This window comes from Lates calcarifer, linkage group LG20 (assembly GCF_001640805.2).
Source record: "Lates calcarifer isolate ASB-BC8 linkage group LG20, TLL_Latcal_v3, whole genome shotgun sequence".
NCBI lineage: Eukaryota > Metazoa > Chordata > Actinopteri > Centropomidae > Lates > Lates calcarifer.
The window spans coordinates 3,609,569-3,632,905 of NC_066852.1; the positions used below are offsets into that span (position 1 = coordinate 3,609,569).

The 23,337-nt window shown below is 38.5% G+C and overlaps 2 protein-coding genes across 2 annotated transcripts in view; one reads left to right on the forward strand and one right to left on the reverse strand.

Annotated features, from left to right (window-relative positions):
* Nucleotides 1-304: 304 nt before the first annotated feature.
* On the reverse strand, nucleotides 305-8,293 carry foxred1 (FAD-dependent oxidoreductase domain containing 1). Its single transcript, XM_018691470.2, has 11 exons — nucleotides 7,966-8,293; nucleotides 7,382-7,602; nucleotides 6,692-6,802; nucleotides 5,636-5,754; nucleotides 5,404-5,498; nucleotides 5,154-5,255; nucleotides 4,334-4,410; nucleotides 3,598-3,758; nucleotides 2,221-2,350; nucleotides 2,008-2,112; nucleotides 305-1,142 (listed from the first exon to the last, which is right to left on the reverse strand). Exons 1-11 carry the CDS (start codon nucleotides 8,126-8,128, stop codon nucleotides 888-890), a joined length of 1,539 nt encoding a protein of 512 aa, XP_018546986.1. The 5' UTR covers nucleotides 8,129-8,293; the 3' UTR covers nucleotides 305-887.
* A 3,579-nt stretch (nucleotides 8,294-11,872) lies between these two features.
* The window catches only part of LOC108893439 (F-BAR and double SH3 domains protein 2), a 31,677-nt gene continuing 20,212 nt past the window's right edge, over nucleotides 11,873-23,337 (forward strand). Inside the window, exons 1-3 of the mRNA XM_018691468.2 lie at nucleotides 11,873-12,098; nucleotides 14,383-14,480; nucleotides 18,453-18,498. Of these exons, the coding sequence (XP_018546984.1) occupies nucleotides 12,078-12,098; nucleotides 14,383-14,480; nucleotides 18,453-18,498 (165 nt within the window). The 5' untranslated portion in view covers nucleotides 11,873-12,077. The remainder of the gene's footprint in view (nucleotides 12,099-14,382; nucleotides 14,481-18,452; nucleotides 18,499-23,337) is intronic.

The window sequence follows — 23,337 nt, forward strand, 5'->3', positions numbered from 1 at the left end:
ATTTAGAATAAACAAATCTGTTCTCGGCACGGTCGTTAAATTATGCTATTTAAAGTACAGGAGCCTGATCTGTTTCCTCTTCTTATAATATAACATAACCACTTTTTGACTTCCAAATCACATTTTACTCAAGACAATTTGCCTTCAATATGTCAAGTGTTGTTATGCTCCATGTCACATCACCACAGAAATGGCTCCATCTGGTGCACAGTATCTATACAACACCTTAACCCCCTGAAGTACCTGTAATATTTCAAGTGTAGCACTATGAAAACCACCTGCAATAATGACACAAGTGGGCCCATTTTGTTATAAAAATGTTGATTATTAATCAAATTTGATCACATTTATTTACAGGAACACACAGCAATTATCAATCTATGTTGATTGATGAGTAAATCAGAAAAAGTTTGCATAATGTTACAATAATGAAAGTACCAGAATGTAACAAAAATAATGTAAATCAAAACATTAGTGACGTTAAAAGAACAACTTAACAATAGACTGTTAAGTGAGATTGTATTGGATTGAATTATACTGTAATACAGTATACATTATGTATTGTACTTACATAAACTAATCTGAAAACAAAATAGTTGCTGATGTTTCAATTAACATTTATAGAAACTTACTGCACAATGGCACCATGCACCCAGCTTAAATATAAACCTGAAAAGTGAAGCTAGGGTTTTGGTATTACAGTTTATACTGTAACAAGGGTCAGCTCAGTACCATGATGACCCTTGTTACAGTGAACATGTGTTACGTCGTGTTCGCAAAAACAACCGATGCAGTCTCAATCGTCCAATTCTCAGATCGTCATAATTATTAACAAACCTGTAATAATTTGGTGTCGGCTGTAGTGGGAATGGTAGGTTCCAGATCCTCTACACGATGTTCCTTTCCAACATGGGCTCCTGGTCCAGAATCCGTCTGAAGCTGAATGCACTCAAGTCCAGCGTTTTAAAGTCTCCATCCAGGATCAGTTCTGCCATACCTCGACCCACCGCAGGGGAGTGCTGCAGGCCGTGGCCACTGAAGCCCGTCGCAAAATACATGTTGTTAACCACTGGGTGTATACCGATAATGCCGTTCTGGTCGAAGGTGTTGTAGTCGTAGAAGCCTGCCCACGCGCTGGTCACCTGAGGGGAGGAAGAAGATTGTTTTGACCATAATTACAAACAATTGAGTTCGACAAATCTTTAGCCTAGTTGGAGATAGAAGGAATTACTCAAACTTAGCAAGAACAACCAAAGAAGTGTTAGTAAATTGTTGGCGGAATGGCTTTAAATGTGCCACCACTGCCAGGACATCCAAGTAAAATCCAATGTAAACATTCATTTAAGTAATTTTTACACACGCAATTTTCTGTATCTGGTACCACTTCTTGAAGAACTCAACTCCAATATGTAACACACCATGCTGGTGACATTATGTGAATGACCATTTGTGAGAACAACATTTTGTAGAGAACTCTGTCCACAGAGAAACACCTAAACAAGATTAAAATAGCTGCATCTCTTTGCTAAAACAACAACATTGCACTTCACAACTAACATCTGGCTGTCTGGACATAAACTGCCCGGAGAGGGTTGGGTTATGTTTGCATTTAGTGCTAAGGTCACACTACAAGCTTTTAGCCCCAATTACCTACTCACTGACAGTATTTGAAGATAGCAAAGAAAAGCCCCAGATCAAAGGCAAGTTTAAGTAGTTTATCTACTCTGACAACCATTTTGGAAAGGCTCTGGGTTTTTTTTGACAAGAAAAACAGGTGGGATACAGGACTGAAACTGAGACAAACAGATGCATTTTTAATTTTAAGTGAGTACTCTGAATATGATCTACAAATCTGAGGCTTCAACAAAAATTACTAGTATTGGTTTTTGAAAATCCATTAAAATAAGACAGTAATGCTAGGAATAATTAAGTGAAGCAGACTACCGTGCTTGTAGAATGAAACCTAATGTATTGGCCAATAGTAGAGCAAAGTATCACAACCCTCACCTTAAGTTTCTCGAAAGCGGGAACACGATGGGCCAAGTTGGGCCAAATCTTGTCCTCAAAAAACTGGTGGTCCACCTCTAGATTACTGATGTCTGGCTCCTCTGCCTTATGGAGAGACAAGGGTAAAAAAAAGAAAAAAGAAAAAGAAATGAGATCGTCTATCAAACTGTTCACGTAGAAGTGATCGGGGAAAGAACATAAGACATAACAGACCTCCTCAGGCGATGCTCCAGCGATATAGTTCCCTCCTAACCCCTCTCGTCTGAAGTAAATTCCGGAGTAATCGATCAAGAAGGGAGTGTCTAGACCTGGACCATCAGGACAGTGGACTACATACACATATCTGAAAAAGAGTTGTACAGGACTCAACATTTAGTGATATTTTCAAGTTCTTACAACAGTGTCTTCTTCTGAAGCCTTGAAGCTGCCATTTCATGCAAACATTCAGTTAATTTAATTTTTGTGGTAGTTTTTTTTTGTTGGCATGAAAACGGTCAGAGTTTTAGTGCTTTCCCTGAGGTTTTCTTTAACTGTTGCGAGTGGAAAAGCTTCTACTATAACATTTGGATCATCCCGAGAAGCAGCAAGAGGAAGGATTTAGTGAAGATTTACAGAGAAGCTGAAGGGAACAACTTTTCAGAACAGATACAGGACAAATTTGTACTATATCAGATACATGTATGTATTCGAATAATTTACTACTGTTCGATTGTTGACCTTTGGTTCAAGCAAACATACATTAAACATCTGTACATCTCAAATGATGCTAAGAAAGCATAAGATTGGTATTTATTAAGCTGTTCCGATCAATCAATGTAACTGTTTGTTTGATTGTACTCTACAGTTACAGCCCTTTTTCTTTTTTGAAGCCGACAACTTCAAACTGATGATAACTGTGATACTTTTCCATTGTTTGGATGATTTGCAGAGTGAGAACAACGTGTCAAAAGCTGGACTGTGGGACCTTATCTTATTGTGTTAGCTGAAAATTAGTGTTAAATTGCAGACTGTGGCATCATGCACTCCTAAATTTGCCTATGTATCATTAAGATTTTAATCCTAAATGGGGTTGCACTTGTATAAAGGCTAAGAACCAGTGAAACAGGTATTAAATTACACTCTCTGGTATTAAAAAGGCCTTGAAAAGTCTTTATCTTGGTGAGCCTTGCAGAAACTCTGAAGAAAATGACGGTAAACTCTACCATGATGTTTTGGGACAGTGAGGTGTCCGTCATAGCTTTGGCTCTTCTCCAGCCATGAAATTCAAAAACAGGTTAAACTGCTGATTTAATGTGTTTGAGGGTGTTCAAATAATCACATTTCTACCCTTGGTGGGTGTGTTTAAAAGGGGGCCACAGTTCATCAGATGTAGAAGTAAAAACCTTCTAATTAAAGCTGACAGTCAGCACTATGAAGTTAGGACAGTTTTCTAATTTATTAGAGTACAGACTGCAGATAAAACTGTCAGAATACTAATGAACTGCACCATATGAAGCCCTGACAGCCTTTTCCAAAGAAAACTAGACATTTTGACAGCACTTGGGTTGTTTTTTAAAAGTGAAAATATGCCCAGTTAAGTCAATGACCTACCTTTTCCGAGGCTCAACAGGCAGAGGAATTCCAGTGATGGTGTCTTCAGAGCTGAGGCCAATTCCCAGCATCTCTGTCAGTTTACCAGAAAAGGCTCCCGCTGCATTCACAACAATGGCACATTCCACTGGCTGGTACTCCAGGGTGTTGGGCATCTGCACCTGCTCGACACAATTCAACATCCCATCATTTACAGAGACTGCTGATAGAGTGGTGGTGTGTCAGTAAAAAAGCAAAGGACTCTCCAGTCTTTGGAGGCAGATTAACCATATTAACCCAACCAATACTCACTAGAATTTGAAGACTTCAAAGAGATGTTACATATTTCAGAGTTGAAAGATGCAGTGCTTTCATGTCAAAGTAGCAGCAGCACTTTAAAGTTACTAATATGCAAAGTCAGAAAGATTTTTAATGCTTTCTGGAATTAAAACAGATATAAGGATGAGCCTTTTTCCAAAGGCTTAGAAGAATGTGAAAGAGTGTGGAGTATATCAGACTACATCAACTTATTGATAGACAGAAACCAAACCTGCAACACAAACGTCCATTATATTACTACCAGTAGTGCAAGTGGAGCCTGTTGCTTCACTAACTTTGTTATTTATTAATCTGCATAAAGAAGACTGTCCTGACATATTGGCAATCACACAAAATGTCAACTAAACATTTAAAAAAAATGGTGTTTAGTGGCACCCGATTACACTGCTGTCAAAGATGGAGACAAACAAACACTCACTTTGACAGATTTTATTCTCCTGAAGTCCACTTGTTCTCCATCAGCAGTTGTCATCACATTTATTGTGTATTTAAAAGCTGTGGAAGAGAGAGAGAGACATTAATTCAACACTGGCTGTTCAACACAAATCAGTAAGCTCATTCTGCAGCAAAACACCACACAGTAAAAAGACTCTACCCTGTAGATGTACATCTCTACCTATCTTTAATGTAAAACTGTCAGACTTGTGCGTGTTAATTCAGTAACATTTAAGTGACTTCAGAGCTGCCAAAAAATACACTTTACCTCAGTGCTTGAATTTATCAAACTGCTACAAGTCGAAAAGAGAATCAAACTAAATTTTCTTCACTTCAACTCCTATTTGTCACATTTCTTAAAACGTAAAAATGCTCGTGTCTCTGAGACACATCATATCAACATACGAATATGAGGGATGACTCAACTCAGTGATTTTGCAGAAAGTTTGAAGTTAATAACTTCTGTTGTATTCCGTTTATGGGTGTGATTCAAAATTGCAAATCAACACTGTCTGAGAAAATGCTTGTCAGCAGCGTCCGTGCAATTATCTGCTGCTACACAGTAGTTAAAATACAAACTTTTGTGCCACAGTTAAGGCTCTGACATGTATTCAGTTGCAGGGTTGGTGTTCTGGTGTTGAAATAACTTGTTGTTTAACCTGTTGGCCCTGATTATAATAACAGATAACAGTGAGGCTGGTAAACTGGAGGAATGAAGAAAACAAGTAAGACATAAACAGAATTACACTTTAACCACGGCTTCATTCATCAGGATGTTTTTGTGTCAGGAGGCTGTAACAAACCTGTAACTTCTCCATAGCACGGGATGACTCCCATTGAGACTGCCTTCCTCTTGAAGGCGTTCAGCAGCGTCCAGGGGTCAAACCAGCCCTCGTTCTCCAACCCTTAAGGATGGGACAAGAGGCAATGAAAAGTCAGTGCTGCGTTGGATGGGTTGATGCACACCCGTATTTCATGCATATATGTCAAATCCTATCACATACTTGTACTCTTTACACCTGTAATAAGTAATTAAATAGCAGTTGAACTCACCGTACGAAGCGAGCACCACACCATCTGTGTTTATCCAGGGAAATTTCTCCTTTAGTTGTGTAGGAGAGAGAAGTGAAACCTTGGCTCCAGCATACCTGGAATCACATAATAAGATGGATTAATACATGAATTTCTGAATGGGAAACTTCTCTGTTTCCACTTTTCCCAGGACTAATTGATTTCTATCATTCTGCTCTCAGACAGTTCTACTGATTTGAAAAAGATCTGCCACCTCTGGGTGCTGTAGTTTTCCTCCATGATGTGAGCCACCTCCTGGCTGGCCAGGAAGAGGTATCCCGACTGGTTGAACTGCAGGTCCACCGGGTCTTCGTTCAACACGCCGAGGTGTTCCTGAGAAGACGACAGAGGTGTGACAGTCACTTTGCATTCACTTATCCATAATTATTAGACAGTTATTATTTCAAACACACAGATACAGTATGCACTCCTGAGAGCTGTAGCAGCGGTGGGCCTATAAATAACACATCTGACATTAAAGGAACAGCTCAGCATTTATCACATCTGTCTGTTAAACATAAGGCTACAGCCAACAGCCAGTCAGCTTAAGTGGACTAACCTAGCCTATTTCTTGGCCTAACTATGGCTTAGCCAGGAAATAGTCTTTTGTGGGAGAGAGTCCCAGATGGTTCAGTGGAAAAGCTCCAGGAAGTGGTTGGACACTTGAACCAGACATACATTTGCCAAACTAGTTGGGATTCATCAGTATTTGTCAGGAAAAAATATGAAAATTAAACTGGTTAGTTGGACTCTGCAACAAATTCAACATTTGTGAAGCTCGTTATGTTCACACAATGTCAGACAGCTGATGATTAAACTCCTGTGGTCATTTGTCAGGTTATAGGTTGTAGTATTCCGTTGGATTGAATTATAATAATAGGAATGACTTATTTTGCTGAACTACATTTAGCATAAATTTAGTTTATTCTAACATTATTTAAACACTCAGTTTGCAGCTCTTCTCCCTCTGTAGGACACAATAACTACTGTATTTCTATATATCAAGTAACTTAGTTTTCATGTTCTACATTCACAGTCTACAGATTCTACAGTATCTTTAATATATACTCATAGTATAATGTACTTTTTTAATAAATAAAGTATAAATCCAACAATCTCAGCAACTCAAACCACAGCTGCTAGCTCACATATTAACATAACATACACCCTGAGCACCATGTGATTTCAGGGGCTGCCATTCATTGCCAGGGTGCAGTGGACTGAGAGAAGGCTCCAAACCCAACACCAAGTGACTTCAGTTGTCACCTACATTGATGTTCCTCATGAAGTCTGCGGAGGCCAAGGAGAGGAGGATGTTCTCAGGCAGGGAGAACTGCTGTCGGATCCCCCCGGCAGAGAGCACCGTGGAGGCCTGGGAGTACTGGAGAGAAGCACATGGAGGAGGAAGCAGTTCATAAGGAAAGATGTGGGAGAAGATGCCTCCTGTAGGTTGTGCTGCTCAACACCAAGGCTTTTTGTTTAACCAGGAACAGACGTTTTATCACTACCAGACTCCATTGATAAAAACTGTAATTTAACCTTGCAGATCAAACTTGAAGCGGTTGTGTAAGTATTCAGATGTGTTTAATAAGTAAAAGTACCACAAAATAACACAAACAAACTAAATGATCAAGGCAGCGGTAGATAAGCAACACCCAGTTTCTGCAAGGTAAAATTACTGTTTTTGTCAATGGAGTCTGGTGGCTCTGAACAGAGCGATAAAACAGCTGTTTCCAGTTCTCTTCAACCATTTACACCCAAATAACATGAAAAAAAAATAGAGCCCTGGTTCAAAAATATAGGAATTATCCTTTTAATTGCTCATTGCAAACTGCTTTAGCTAGACAACTGATGCTTGTCAGCCCTCCCTGTGGCTTAATAAACATCTGGAAGACAAAAACAAATTTCTTTTGTGGAATAAACTAAATTATAAATTAAATCCCAATACTGGGCTCCTCACCGTTGGGTCCCTCTCCACTACCAGAACTCTCAACCCTCCTCGCACCCTCTCCTTCTGCTTCAGCCAGTAGGCGATGGACCAGCCGATCACACCGCCACCAACGATCACGATGTCGGCCCTCTCTGGAGGAAGGTTCGGGTTGATCTCAAAGGGGGTCCAGCCGCTGCCGGGCAGTGCGTCCGCCGCCTTCTTCCTCATGGCTGCCAGCTGCGCCTCCAGGTCTGAGGCAGAAAATTACATCTCAAGATATTTTCTGAATCTTTAGCTACCACTCTCAAATTCGGCATACATAGTAGTTCACATATTAGAAAATATATTTTAACTTTGAGATGTAAGTGAGCCTTTCATAGATGCCATAACTTGACAGGTGTAGCGGGAACAACTATAAAAGTTTACATTTTAAGAAAAAGAAGATTATATACATGCCGAATTGTAGAAAGGCTTCTAACAGTTAACCAGTGAGTTTCAGTTTTGATATACAAGTTAAACACAGCTGTGAATAAACCGATCATCACAGAATTTGGGAATTTCTTAACGAAGAACCTGGCTCTCATTGACAGGCATGTTCCTTGATGTCCCCCCACCTTTGAAGAAGTCATTTCTCAGAGGTCCACCCGTGCTCAGGCCTCGACATAACGTAAAATGACCCTGCAGCCATGTGTGCTGCTCTGTCGGCCGTCTGGAGGAGGAGGTAAGTAATCCCTGAGCCGCCCGCACCTTCACATGCAGCCGCCGCCACGTTGACATGCTGGGGGCTAACTAGCTAGCTTAGTCGGCTAAGCGAATGGTACCGAAAACACCGTGCAAACCGAAACATCAGAGGTGTGGACAAACTTGTATTATCTCCTGTCTAAACATGAGAAGTCAAAACTGTAATCTGGCACCGAGGTCAATGACAAGCTGAGAGAAAATAAACCAAAAAAGACGAAGCAGTACCGGTTGAAAGATGCTAACCTTCAAAATAAAAGCACAAGTTTTATTTAATTAAACCTTTTGTCTGTTAGATACATTTTGGGGTTGCACCTAACAACATAATTGATTACCCTTATTATTTAATTAATAAATTGATAATTTGTTGACCATTAATCTGCAATCCCTGACAGGTTGATGGCATATAAAAAACATTTACAGAGAAAGAGAAATTGGATGTTCACATAGGAACAAGAGAGATTTCATGTGCAACTTTGCGAGCCTTAAAGGTGACACCTGCCTAAAACTCCTCCAATAAAGCATGTTCAAAACTGCTTACAAAATGACCTTTTTAAAATAAATTAGTGGATTGTTCCTATAATTGTATTCTCCAGTTATTCAGCCTCATACTTATTTTCTGTTACATATTAATGTCTGACATTTCAAACCTGCTTCCTTCTTAATAAAGATTTGTGGACTATGTAGATACCTGGGACAAAGATGAAAATAAATCCAGGACTTTATCATTCAAACGCTGACAAAGTCGGATACATTGCATGCTTTGTTTTTTAATAAATGAATGAGACTAACGACAGTAAGCTTGAATAAACCAGAAAAAAACACTCCTCTGTAAATGTTTGCACATTTAAGTCAATAAACAAAGCATTTCTACATTCATATATACACTTCAATCAGTATGTGTCAATATCTGGACAGGAGGAAAAAGGATTGACTGGAGTCATAAATGAGTCAGATGAGTCAAAGTAACTGCTGAAGTTAAAATATGGTGCTCTCATTGTGAAAATTTATTTTATTTTGAAAACCGTCCAGGAAACCTCAGTGATATTCTTGCAAACATGACCCTGGGTAAAGTCAGAGGCAGTGGCTCCTCATGTGACCACACAGGACCAATCAGACAGGAGGAAGATCCCAAACATTTTGCATATGAGATTAAAAAAAAAACAAATCAAGAATGAACATGTCATTATATTTTGCATTGACGTGCAATTCCAGCTGTGTTCATGGGTAATAAAACTGCAATATTAATGTGTCAGCTTTGGCTTTGGAGAATTGTGATAAGTATTCTTTATTAATTATTTCTTTTAACATTTTAAGGGAAAAAATAATGGGTTGTGAATTAATCCTTCTGTACTTTGCTTTGTTGGCCTTTATGTTATTTGTATACAGTGACTCTAGGATGTGTTTTGGATCTTTCACAGTCAGTGTGTACTTTACTCCTGTCTACAAATGATTCATTCCTCTGGAGGACTAGAAATAAGCATTACAGAGACTCAGACTGGTCACATTTGATGATTACAAAGACAGAGATCCATATATTTGTGTGGCAGGATTCAGATTGCTGATTACAAAGTCATAGTCAAGTCAAGTCATATTCCCAACCAGGGGCACTTGTATTATCCCTGGGGGCTGAAATATTTAAATAACATTAAAAGAATGGATAAATTGAAACAGCTAATGTTAAAAGCATGAGTAAGCATTTGAAATAGTTAGCTAAAGATAATAGATAAATGGTAGAATTAACTTAAATAAAGAAACAGTTGAAATAGCTAACATTAAAAATAGGACAAACCATTAAAATAGTTAGCCAATAATAACAGATAGATGGTTGAAATAGTTAGCTTCAGTTAAAAGTAACTAATAAGCCACTGGAATAGTTAGCTAATGTTAAAAATATGAATAAAATTGAAATTAAAATAATTATCTAAAAGTGAAAATAAAAGGTGATTGATATATTAAGTGAAGAATCTGTTTTAATAGTTAGCTTTAAATAATAGATAAATTGCTGAAAAAAGACTTACAATCAGTCAAAATAGCTAAATAACAGATAAATGTTTGAAATAGTTAAGCTAACAGTTAAATAATGGATAAACACTTTAAATAAAAAGCTAAAAGCAGTGGATAAATGGTTGGTGGACAACTGGGACTTGGTCAAACCAGCCTTAACATTAACTTTATGAAAAATAAATTGTAACAATATACTTCTACAGTGTACAGTGTTAAACAACATCCAGTTTGGAACATGAGGGAGTATTGATGAAGAGGTAAGAGGCTGTGGGGACCACTGCTGTAGATCCTGCATCAGTTTATACTGTATATTATAGTTTATAGTTTATAGTTTATTAGTTTAACTGCTACCTGTAGTGACCCTTGTTAATCTCTGATCTGTTTTTAAAAGTGAACCAGTCCAGGATATGCCAACACAATAACAGGCAGGGGTGGGAGGAAGCTGGGCAATAATTAGAGGAACACATACAATGAAATGTGGGCAGAGAGGGTTGAAGCTGGAACCTGAAGCAGGTTTTACATATTGTTTAAAGGCCAAACAGGAGGAAATCAGCTCCTTGGTGATTTGGGTTGAAGATGAAGAGGTGGAGATCAAATCTTTGAGAAGTCTGCTCGTGTTTGACTTCGTAATACATTTGTTTATGAATGTCAAACGAATAAGTAAGTAAGTGTACAAACATATAAATCAGTGTAAATTATTATATTGTATTTGTTGCAAATTGGAGATGTAGGATAAAGCTCAGGGGGATTAAGCTTGTAAGTGGATCTTGAGTAAAATGTTTAGTTCTTAAGCATCAAAACTGAGTTTAAACACTGAATTTTCCTCTCTCCTCCAACTGATAAAAATCTTCATCAAATGGTAGTTTTTAGTTTGAATCTTTGTCAGAGAGAAGCCTGTGTATCCACACGGTTGTGAGCTGTAGCTGTATAAACCAAAAACACAGGAGGATAATAAGTAAGACCGACTACGCAAAATAATCTCCTAAATATATTTTAATTGATCCAAGTTTGTTAAGAGAACATGACCACTAGGGGGCTCACTGTCAAAGATGATTCAAGGTGAGAAGATTGACACACTTTAAAAAATGGTACACCATGACCACAAGTGAATATATCCCTTATTTTACTTTCTCTATGTTTAACAATTTAATTCTATTTAATAAACAATATCGTGAAATACTTGAACTACACTGACTCTACATAATCTTGATCTTCACCAGTAACTTGTTCTATCAACCTCATCCTGTGTATCCCATCCCCATATGTCCAGCTTTACCCGACACACATTCATATGCTTAAATAATGACTCAATTAATCATCAAAATTGTTGCATTTTATTTTCCTGCCAATAAACCAATCCATAACTTTACTAATTGTTTCATTAATGCACTGCATTATTTTTCTGATTTTGTCTGATTTGTTTGATTAATTAATGGTTGGTTGGTTGAAAATTTTCAGGAAATAGCAAAAAACTTCCATCAATGATTAACTGACATGTAGAATATGGACAATAAGAATAAGAATAATCATTACTATTATTGATTATCATCAGTATTTGTATGTTTTTTGTCAGGTAATAAGTGGTGTGTTGCCAGTTCAGTTGTGGGAATCATAATAATTCTTTAAAAGCAGCGAAATGTGAAACTATCCTTTTAAAAAAAATAATAATTCGTGTGAATGCTCGGCTTTTATTTTGAATACAGTGTATGGAAGTAGTACGTTATATTCAGGCTTTTATTTTGATACGGTGACAGGAAGTGCGTCGTTTCACTGTGGCGTACTTGACGGTTATGTTTTCTGTTCCCTGGGGCCACAGTGTTTTCAACGGGACTCAACTTACTACTTACTGGACTCGCCATGGCCGCTTGACCCGGGCTAAAATATATCCCCCTTGTGTTATCATTATCTTCGAGACGTTTTGCACAAACTTTTCCAGATTAACTTTTCGTCTTTTGTGTAGTTTTTATGTCAAGAAATAAGGATGCAACCCCCACCGAGAAAGGTGAGTTTCCCCCGTTGTAGCCTCCTAAGCTAACGTTACTTGTCTGGAAACGTTCTCGACGAACTGGTGCATATTTAATGGTTGAAAGTGTACGCTTTGTTGCTGGTCGGCTGGTTTAAACGACAAACTTGGGCTTTTTATTCTGCAAATGTGTACTTCGTTGTTGATTTGCAAGTTTATTTTGCTTCTGCTTTTTCTTTAAATAGCAGCAAAGGAAGAAAACTTGTTTTAAAAAGTCCCATGTGCCACAATTTTTAGGGAGAATAGCCCCGTTAACGTGCCCCGTTCCCCCTCTCGAACGTCCTGCCAAAGACCATGAAAATCTGACTATATAACTCGTTTTCTCTGTCGACAAAGCGCGTACCGCTTAGAAAACACTTCACATATTTTAAGAAGTAACGTTACCGAGGTGTTGTGTTACATCGGCGCACAAATGATCCACCAGGCAACGCTTAAGTTCAAGTAAATATCAGTTTGGTTCTCCCTGGTCCCACTGCCATCCGCGGTCCCACTAGCAAGTTGAGAGGCGCAGGATTGTGGCAGTAGGGGGCAAAAAAGTTAAGATTTTACACCAGTTAAATGCAATATGCGTTTTTTTATATATGCCGATTTTGAGAATGGAATCGTATATATTAAACAGGCATCAAAGTAAGCCATGATCTTTTATTTAAAGATGTTTGACGCTGCGGAACTTTAAATTGACAGATTTTTGTATGTAGTTTGGTGAGTTTTTCTCTCTCGTCCAAAGGAAAGTCTAATGGAAAAGAAGAAACAGACAGTCGTCGTCAAAGAGTATTTGTAGCTTAAAATGATCGTCTGACTGTGAGAGTAAACAATAGGTTTTAAGTGTTTTAGTGAGGGGAAATAAACGTAAAAACAAAAATCACAGCAAAGTCTGGTTCTATGCGAAAAAATGCTGATGTGGGATCATATTTCAATAACATGGCTCAACAGTACAGAAAATTGACTGTTTCTTCCCCAGGACGTTTTGCAAATATACCACTGTTAATCGCAATCAAATAATGCTTGGTTTCTTTAATGACAAAAGCTGTGTGGACTGTTCTAATGTTTTTTTGAATGGTTCATAATTTTGTGTTTTTGGGACATTTTAATTGTCCTCTATAAGGCCTTAAGTCTGTGTTTGTTCTAGCATTGGCGTGGGAAATTATTTTGAATATTAAATTAGTAGTTTCCTCTCTTTTACATCTTCATTTTAGATGCGACTATTGAACTGTAATGAGGATCATAAATAAAATGAGGAACAAAAACTGTTTTCCTGTTAACAACACTAACCAGTTATCAGCAATGAAACCTGGTCCCAGCAACAAGAAGAAACCCTGAGAGACTGACTCTTACCTGGCCAGACCTCAAATTATTCACAAATACTAATGGATTTGAAAATAAGATAGAGGTTAGCCTTGTTCAAATATCATATAACCACAGAATAAGAATAAGCTCCAAACATGGGAGGATCAGTCAAAGTTGTCTTGTGACTTCAAATATTTAATTTGCAAAAGCAGTTCACGTGTTTAATTTTGTGTTCAGATGCATCGTTTATCATCCTGCTTCAGCCCTGCGTTGTTGTTTATTGCTTGTACTATATTTTGATCAATGTTTTATGCAAAAAAGCCAAACATTGAACAGTTACACCTTTCTAAAATGTGATGACTTGATCCTTTTCTTTGGCCTACAAGATACTGACCTCAATATATTTGGGTTTTTTGGCATCTCTCACTATTTTCTGGTATGTTCTAGACAAAACGATTGATCGATCGGTAAAATAAGTGGTAGATTAATTGATAATGAAAATAATCATTAGTGGCAGCGCTTATTCAATTTAATTTCATGTACGTCAAAGAAAAGTATCAAATCTTCACATTTGAGAAGTTGAAACAAAAGTATTTTTGACACTTTTGCTTGAAAAATAACCAAAATGAGTCATAAATCATCAAAACAGTTGTTTATTTAACTTAAATCAGGCTCATGATTAAAATAAGGAAGAAAAACAACTGTTAACAACACTCCCAGTTGTCAGTAATGAGACCTGGTCCCTGTGCTTCATAATTTATCTAACGGCCAATTAAAAACCCAGAGAGGCCGACTCTTACCTGGCCAGAACTACTGTGCGATAACGAGTGCAGCTCATTTTCACCTAATACCAAGTGTGAGCTCAGCTGAATCAACACAGGCCTCTAGAGTCATAGATATACCAATGGGAAAACTGATGATAATCAGATTCTTTCTTTTTCTAATAAGCCGTGTTGTCGTCGTCTTCCTCCTTCAGGTCCGGGTCACCCAGGAGCTGAAACACACTCATGCAGAGCAGATGAGCAGATTACACATCAAACACCAGACAGAATGTGACCTCCTGGAAGACCTGAGGTGAGTGGTCAAGAGGCCAAGCTGTAGCTAAGTAGACGAGGTGGATTTCAGAGTACCGTATTTACCAGAATATGAAATGAACCCCCCCTCCTTCTAAGAGATCTCTCTAAGTCCTGTCAAGCTCATAACTTTCTCTGGCCCCTCATCAATCATCCCTATTCTTATCACTCTGCTATATCAAATTAATTTTTGTTATTGCACAATGTGTAAAATGTCTTCGTCACTAAATTAAGAGTTATTACCAAGTTTACTAAATGTTACTTATAGTGGAAGAGTATGATACATGATTATGACTGAAAGTAACAGTTATCACCAGGTTATCTGAAGACCATTTTCTCCATTCATCAAAGAGTTGTTTGTTTTATAGAATAACCAAAATAGTCAAAATGTCTCCTGGTGACCATGGTAACATCTTGAAATTGCTTGTTTTGATTGTATCCAATCGACAGCCCAGAATCCAAAGATATTCTGTTTACTTTGGTATAAAATGGAAAAAAGCAGCAAATAATTGTACTGATGGGTAATTTTCATGTTTATAGATGTATTGATTAATCATCAAGTGGTCTCAGACAGACTGAAAAAGACCCTGCTCACTGAACTCACCACCTTCCTTGATTGTGTGTGCTCTATAGCTAACACTGCCTAGCTAGCTGTCTACAGATATCAAGAAATTAGACTTTTCTGCTCTGTCTGTGCTGAAGGTGATGATTCAAATCGCTCTCTTTGCTCCAGTGGAAGCATCTGGTATTGACGTTCTACAGCTGTATGGGACAACCTGTTTTTATTGTGTATGCTAGTGTGGGTCTTTAATTATTCTTGCTCAACTGATCTTGCTAATCTATTGAAGTCTGAAAGAAGTTTGATGCTTCAGTCATATTTTAGTCTTCAATGATTTTGCAGAAATAAAGGGGTTAAACTCATGAGGGTTAACTAAAGCCTGGCACACACTTAAAGTGTGCAGATTTTTTAAATCTTAACCGATTTAACCGACAGCCACACCACACACTAACAGATTCACCACCAACAACCAGAGTCTGGACTCTCAAAACTCAAAATCACACCTGGTTAAACACAACTATAGAGTAAACAAACATGGTGGACAGTGCTTCTGTCTTCGCTCAGCTTGCTTCCTGATTGGCTATCGTTCCGTTCCATGTGACAATCCACAAAGTGCGTGCTCGGTTTTCCTCAGTGTCGTCGTTCCTCATCCTAGGAGCGGATCAGGGAGGGTAAAATCACTCCACACCTCACACCACAGGAGAATCAGACAAGATAATCTCTAGAACCATCAGATATTCGGGCCTTTGCTGACTTTGATTGGGAGGGGGGATTCGGGACGATTTTCTGCACGATTATCTTGTACTTTGTATCCCGCTTAAACACTTTTAAGGAGCATTAAGCATTAATCTTTCTGTAGGAGCTGCTGCTGTCAACAAAAAAGGTTGTATATTCCAGCCATTATGGTAATTTTGGTCTTTAAGTCAAAGCATCCTACAACAGTTAATTAAAGGGTTCCACTTGTTTATGCTCTACTTTCAATTAAAAGCCAGACAGTTAGTGTTATCCGCCTACAATCGGATGAAGTTTGTTTTCTCATGTACTTGTAGAACCGATTCATTCAACACTATCTCTCTGTGGCCCTTTGATTTTAAACAAGAGCAGGTAAATATTTCTTCTTAGTCCAGTTCTAGTGTCGTGTGATTGTGTGACGTTTGTTTGGCGGGGATTTGTGCCATTTAAAGAACAGCTATCGGCAGCTAAAATCCAAAGTTTGAGAGTGTGTTAGTGCTTAACTTCAGAGAGACACTGGTGTTGGAGACACACACAGACAGCTCAAACACAGTGCAGGCATTTTTAAGGTTGAAAAGCCAAAGGTTGTGGTTGTGTTTTCAGCCTTAGTGTTGGGTCGAGTTGACAGCCTCCTGGCTCCCCACTTCCTGTCTGTGGTTGGTGGCAGAGCTCTGAACCTCCAAACAGCTGGAAGTTAAGGTCACAGAGAGCTGCCAGATGTTCTGACTGCCCTGAACCGCTGCTCCGTGGGAGGCTTGGTAACATTACTCCGGCCAGACTCGACATGAAGCTCACACCGGTACAGAATTCACAAGGGTCAACCCCCCCCTCGATGATCTTAGACGAGAAATGATTCAGCAAACTGGAAATTGCATCTGGTTGTCAGCAAAAGGTCTGTTTGGAGAAAATGACAGGAAGTGAGAGCGGTGGTGGGGGGTTGGCAATGGAAGAGAGGGAGCCTTGGAAATGTAGAGAGGAGGAAGGGAGCCAGGGAAGAGAAGGAAGCTCCCAGGAAGTACGCCAGATTGTTTAGAGTCGGGGTGGAGCATGGCAGTCAAGTCTGGACATGTTTAATGACTTAATGATGATTTGGCTGCCGTCAAGTTTTTCCCAGGGCACTGACCTCTCTTCTTTTCTTAGACTTTAGTGTAAATTTAACTCGCAGTGCAATTTAGCTTGTTCCTGTTGTTGTAAATCAACAGTTAAACACCAGTGCAGAAACAATATTTACTCACATACCTCACATTTCTCAAACACAACAAGATTTATACATGCATTTAAGAAAACCAGCCAAACATTTTCAGCTATTTTAAAACAATGCAAGTGACATATTTGGTGGTCTTCAGGAATACAAGCACGCAGAGGGAAATCCACCATAAAAGAGGCCATAAAACCAAATTCTTCTCAGCCACTGTAACCTCAGTATAACAAAAATGATACTAAACTGTTAGGACAACAGGAAGAGAGGAACAAGGGGAGGTGGAAGGGAAAATATAAACAATTAGTTTAGATAGACGGCTGGACTTTTCCTTGCTGACTCACAGAAGAAAATTTTATGGTTAAGTTTTATGACTCATGATAATGGCATTGTTATTATGCTCAGACAAGATAGTAGCACTATCATGTTAATACAAAACAGCCATGGGCGTATTTTTCTTTAACAGTTTGGAGATTGTGCTTTTAAACACACAAGCTCAACTTATTTCCATGAACAGCAGTATCCCTGAGTTGAGTCCTACTGCGAACATGTTTTCTGTGATCTATCTACTGTCGGCTCTCTAATGAAAGGCCTGAAAAACATTGAGATGAATAAAAAATGACAACCAGCAAAGGACGACTGGATTGCAGTGGTCAAAGAAATATATTGCAGAAAAACTTTTGCCAGCTGAGCTTTAGATGGGAAGATAAACACAACTCTCATGACGACTCGGGCCTTTATCAGTACCACTATCAATACTTGTCTGCTGGTAATCATATTAAAGTTAGATACGTAGCTAATGTTAACTAGCTAGATATAACGTTACATAAATTATTTTTAAAAATTGTTTTGTTTTTTGTTACGACAAGAAGACATGTTGGTCGAGATAAGCACTGAGATGGACAGCAAACATCGTTAGGTATCTTTATGTTCAGCTAACGCTAACATTGTTGGGCTAACATTAACATTAAGGTAAAGTGCTTCCTCTTCATCTTTGGCTTTACTGAACCTTTGAGTGCTTTGCACGTTCGGCCGTCGTAAACAGGAACGAGGACGTAATGTGCAGGAATTGAATTCAAAAGCTTTATTGGACAGTCGATGTAACATAACCTGCAGGCCTGTTTGTGTGCCAGTGATTTGATTTAAATGATGCAACTTTCTTTTTGGAACCGGGTCCGTACAGAACCAGGTATTGATCCCCATCCCTACTCGTGGATGCAGAAAGTGTAAAACAATCTTGATCCTGTTCCTAAATCTAAATGGTGTTGAACATTTTCCTTGGAAATACTCATTAGAATAAAGTTAGAGAAGAAAAAACATCACTTTGTCCCGTAAAGTGTTACCCCACCATCCTGTTTTTCATACTAATGATTATATAAAAGGTTTTTGTTCCTTTAGATAAACAGATATGTTTTTTAATAGTCTTATCCTGTATTGTGAATCTAAGCTGCGTTACCATTGACATCCTCTCATTTTCTTCCTAGGAGTTTTAGCCAAAAAAGGGCTGCTGTAGAGAGAGACTACGCCCAGGTAAGTAAATCTAAACTCTTTCTCACAGTGTGACTGGTGCTTGTTAACATCATCACTGCTCTGCCTTGTCATTTGTGTTTCTAAAAATACAGTTATCTATTTATTTTTTTTACGACATTGTCCTCTAAAGACACCATGTGACAGTGAGGTTGAGGATGTGGGCCTTAAGAAAGCTCTCGGTTCTCATGTGGCCAGATAACTCATGAATGGTAACAGGCCACAGAAAAAAACACCACAACAGAGAGAGAAAACGACATCTACCAGCGACCCATTGGCTCGTTTCTCCTCGCTGTGTTGTTTTTACCCGCAGCTTCCTGAAGACGTCAATCGACTTGTCAAAAAAATCCTCCTCTCCCTCCACGGCTGTGTTCAGGTTTTGCAGCCATGTGAGGAATCTCCAGCACCACTGTGAGGAGAGGGGGCACGTCTGTAGTCACCCAACTAGCAGCCTTACATGTCTGTTTACCCATGTGTGTTTGGTGTCCACTCTTCATATGAGGATAACCAAGTTAATCAGATTATAACGTCAACAATTTGACACAAATCCTTAAAGGATAAGTCCAATATTTTTGAACCTGGGTCTTATTGTCCTGTGGTTTTGGGTGTAAATGATTGATAGGGACGAAAATCTTTGTGGCTACTGTAATGTAATCAAATCGGCAGGTGTTTGCATCAAAGTACGTCCATTAAAGTGCTTGTTTTTGCCACTGACAGGCTCAGATTGTTAGGGTTAGTGTCTGACAACATTATGGATATGATTCCTACTGAGACAGAGCTTTTTATTAAAGAGTAAGATCCTATTTGCTTAACCCGAGACTTTGCTATTGATCACTGTTGTGTTGTTGTGTGACTCTCAGTGGTGGAAGAAGAGTTCAGATCCTTCACAAAAGAATCAAAAGTCATGTTGAAAACTCATGATATGTTGATATGATTAACCAAGACATCTACGTCATCAGAATCAGAATCAAAGGAATTTGTCTTGGTACACTGGTGCCAGAAACAGTGATAATAAACTAAGAGAGATAAAAGGGAAAGTAAGAGTTAAAATCAAAAAGCAAGGAATGTAAATATAAAGTGTAGAGTGCATATGTGTGAGGGTGATAGTCCCAAGAGATGTGCATTAATGTAACGCCAGGTCCTGGTCCAGATCCAGGTCCTGAGGGGGTGTTTCATACAGGAGGCTCAGAATAAGCAGGGCTCATTGTGAAAGGTCTGTTTTGAATGAGCCAGAGGAGCAAAAAAATAGTGTAACTGTCCAAATATTTACAGTCTGGACTGTATGCAAAGTTTTATTAAAGTGTTTTCAATATCTGCTTCACCACCACAGACGAGCTGACGTCTCGCTGCTTTTGGACAAATTCTCAGAAACACTTTTACCCTCTGTTTCCTGAAAATAAACCAGATTCACTGAAGGTTTAATTAGTATTACTGCTTTATGAAACACCCCCCTGAGCTAAATACATTAAATTAAATACATTACATGTATCTAAAAAGGACTCATGGGGTTATTCACACACATGAGGTTAATCATACACCTTAAATTGATTACGGTTGTTTTCCTGTGAGGAGAAACTAAAAGTGGAAACTCTCTCTGACTCCTGCTGCAGAAAATCTCTTGATACCTGTTTGTACATTATTTATAATGTTTGGACTCGGGCCATGTTATCATGTCACCTTGCATGAAAGATTTACATTGTCTCTGAACAAGCAAAGACAAGTTAGACGCATTACACTAAACTGTGCACACGAGAGAACCCTGGAGAGCACTGTAAAAACAATTATTTCATTGATCCAGCAGAAAAATTCATCCATAATTATTACCATCAGTTGAACCGTGTTTGGGACTAAAATCGTTTTGTTTTTTTTTGTGGTACACGCCCTCTTGGACTAATTCCTGATTGGCTGCATCGTCCATTTCAAATTGCGAGCATGTGTCTGGCAGCCGAATCGTCGCTGTAGTTATCAGCTGGTTTATAAGCCGACCGGGGGAGAGAATAAACAATGGAAAGGCTTTTAAAAATATGTACGTCCACTAACTGTTAGTCACCTAATTTGAGGAGCAGCAGAGAGAATAGTCACTAAACTTCGAGCATGTGCAGAGGAGGGTCAGGATCGGCCTGCAGGCAAGCTTTTGTAACCCTGTGCATGTGTGTTTTATTGGATATGCATGCCCAAGTCAAACCATTGTTTTTAAATTCAGACTTTGTCAGAATGAAACACAGTTCTGTCCAAACCTCCTTAATAAATGTCATGAGTCCTCTACAGGAGCCAGGATGAGATGATATCTGATGATCTTTGAGGAAATCATGTTTGTATTTGGTGAATCTCAGTTTAGTTTTTAGTTTATTTCAATATAGTTTCCTCATTTCATCATATCTTAAAGCCTGGTAAAATCAGTTAAATGATTGGCTAAAGTTTTATAAGTTTAAAATGCCAAATTTTCACTGGTTCCAGCTTCTCAGATGTGAATATTTGCCTTATATTTAGTTCCCTGTTATATTAAACTAAATAAATCATTAACTTGGGTTTTTGGAATTTAATTTTCCATTTTCTGATATTTTAAAGACCAAACAACTCATTGATTAGTCGAGAACTGATTGACAGGTCAATGAAAGATGTGCTGAAACTTAGAAAAATAAATGGCAAAAATTTTGATTATTAGTTAATTGTTTGTCATTTTTCAAGCAAATATACCAAACATTCATTTGTGTAAAGCAGTAAATTCTGAGGATTTGCTGCATTTCTGTGTCTTATATGATAGTAAACTGAATATTTCTGGTTTTGGACTCGATCAGATAATAAAATATGTCAGCTTGGTCGTTTGAAGAGTGCGACAGGTGTGTTTCTCTATTTCCTGACATGTGGATGAAAAACAATTGATTTATAGATTTAAAGAAAAACATTTGTAGGGGAATTGGAAATTGACTTGTTGCTGTCATAACTCCAGAAGTAGTAATTACCAGATATAGTAGTAGTTGATTACTCACTTGAGTCACTTTTCAGTCGAAAATACAAAAACATTTGCCAGTAATAGCTGCTTAAATGTGTGCGTTTCCCTTCTTTTCTCTGTTTAATATCATTGCAGATTGAATATATTTTGATTTCAGACTGTTAATTGGACAAAACGAGATATTTAAAGACATTATCTTGGCTGTGGGTCATTGTAAAGGGCATTTTCTCAGTATCCTGACATTTGACAGACAAAGCAATTAACAGATTCATGGAGAAAATAACTTATAATGATGATAGATGCTTGCTGCAGCTGTAGAATGAAGAAAACATCTTCATTGCTGGTGTCCTGTGTGTCTGGGTTGAGCTGCCTGCTAGTTATGTGATCAATTGGACACCCGCTGCCAATGGTTGAATCAAAGTGGGTCAGAGTGTCTCTGGAACACTTCGTTCCCTTTCGTTACAACCCCCTCTTTTTCCTTTTTTTAAGATCTCTTCTCTTTACGTGCCTTTTTCTGGGTCTCTTACACCTGCAAGCTGCTTTAGCCATTAGCCGATTGCTATTCAAATCACACAGTGTGATAAAATGTCCTCCTCTGTGCAGGGCTCTTCCTCTGCCATCCTCGCATCCCTCCTCCTCCTCCTCCCTTGTCCCCATCACACCATTCACACGCGTCCGCTAAGCTAGCTCGGTTTTGGCGATTCCCTCTCTCTATCTGAGCCCCACAATGCCCGGGTTTGTGGCGGCTTTGAAGCTCTGGCACCAGGATCACCAAGACCAACGGGTTCAGGAATAACAGGGCTCGTCTTTTCACAGTGGACAGAGGAAGGATAGATGGGCTCATTTCCTTGATGTGCACTTGATGGGGGCCTAAAGACCAAATCACTTGAGTGACAAAGGCACAAAAACATACAGAAGTGGTGTCTCTTTTTAAAATAAAATTGGTATCATGAGAAGGAAATGCATTTTCCCCTCGTATTTAAGTTATTATCTGTCCACTAGATCAACACTCAGCACTCTGACTTGTGTTAATTTCGCCAAAAATCCAGTTTAAGCCCCATTACTCTCACTAAATACAAACTTTAAAGCAACAAAACTAATTTTATATTCCTCCTGAGTTTATAACTTGGGTAAATGCTGGCATGGAGTTGTTGTTGTGTCATTTAATGCTGGTTTATTCTGAATTAATGTTGTTATTTTGAAACGTTGCTTCTTTCAGTCTAATAAAGACTTAGCTGTTAGTGTGTGTGGACAGTAGCTGTCTCACTGATTATTTATTAGAGAGGATAAATATGTCACAATAAAAAGGGAATAGGGTAGAAAAGCATCATTATTACTATATATAATAGTAATGGACATAACAGTTTTACCTGTTAACAACATATTTTCAACCTAAAGATATGTTTTTAGAAGATACAGCTCTCGCAGACCTTAGTTCATGTGGTACACAGTAATATAATGAATTTATAAAGTATTTAAAAGTGAAGAGTACTAATGCTTTTCTTCAGCAGAAGTGTATTTCATTGACAAACCAAACATACACTCAGAAACACCAGATATCTCCTCCTTTTTTTGTCTCTCCTGCTGCTGTTTACTCTGTCCTGCTCGTACTATTTTGGCTCTTCAAAGGTTAACCTCACCGCTGAGCCCGAGGTGGAGCAACCTAATATATCTCCAAGGGTGAATGTGGTCTAAATGAACTACATTTTTTCTTAAAAACGAGCCTACGTCAGCATAAAAAACCCAGCAAGCGAGCCAACCTCTAAACTAACAGGTGAACGAGTCCATGCAGCGTTGAATTAGTTTGTTGTATCTCGTGTTGAAGGAAAGTTGTTTTTTACTGGAGGAGAGAATAAAGTGTCTCCTCATTCTTCAGTCTTCACGCTCTG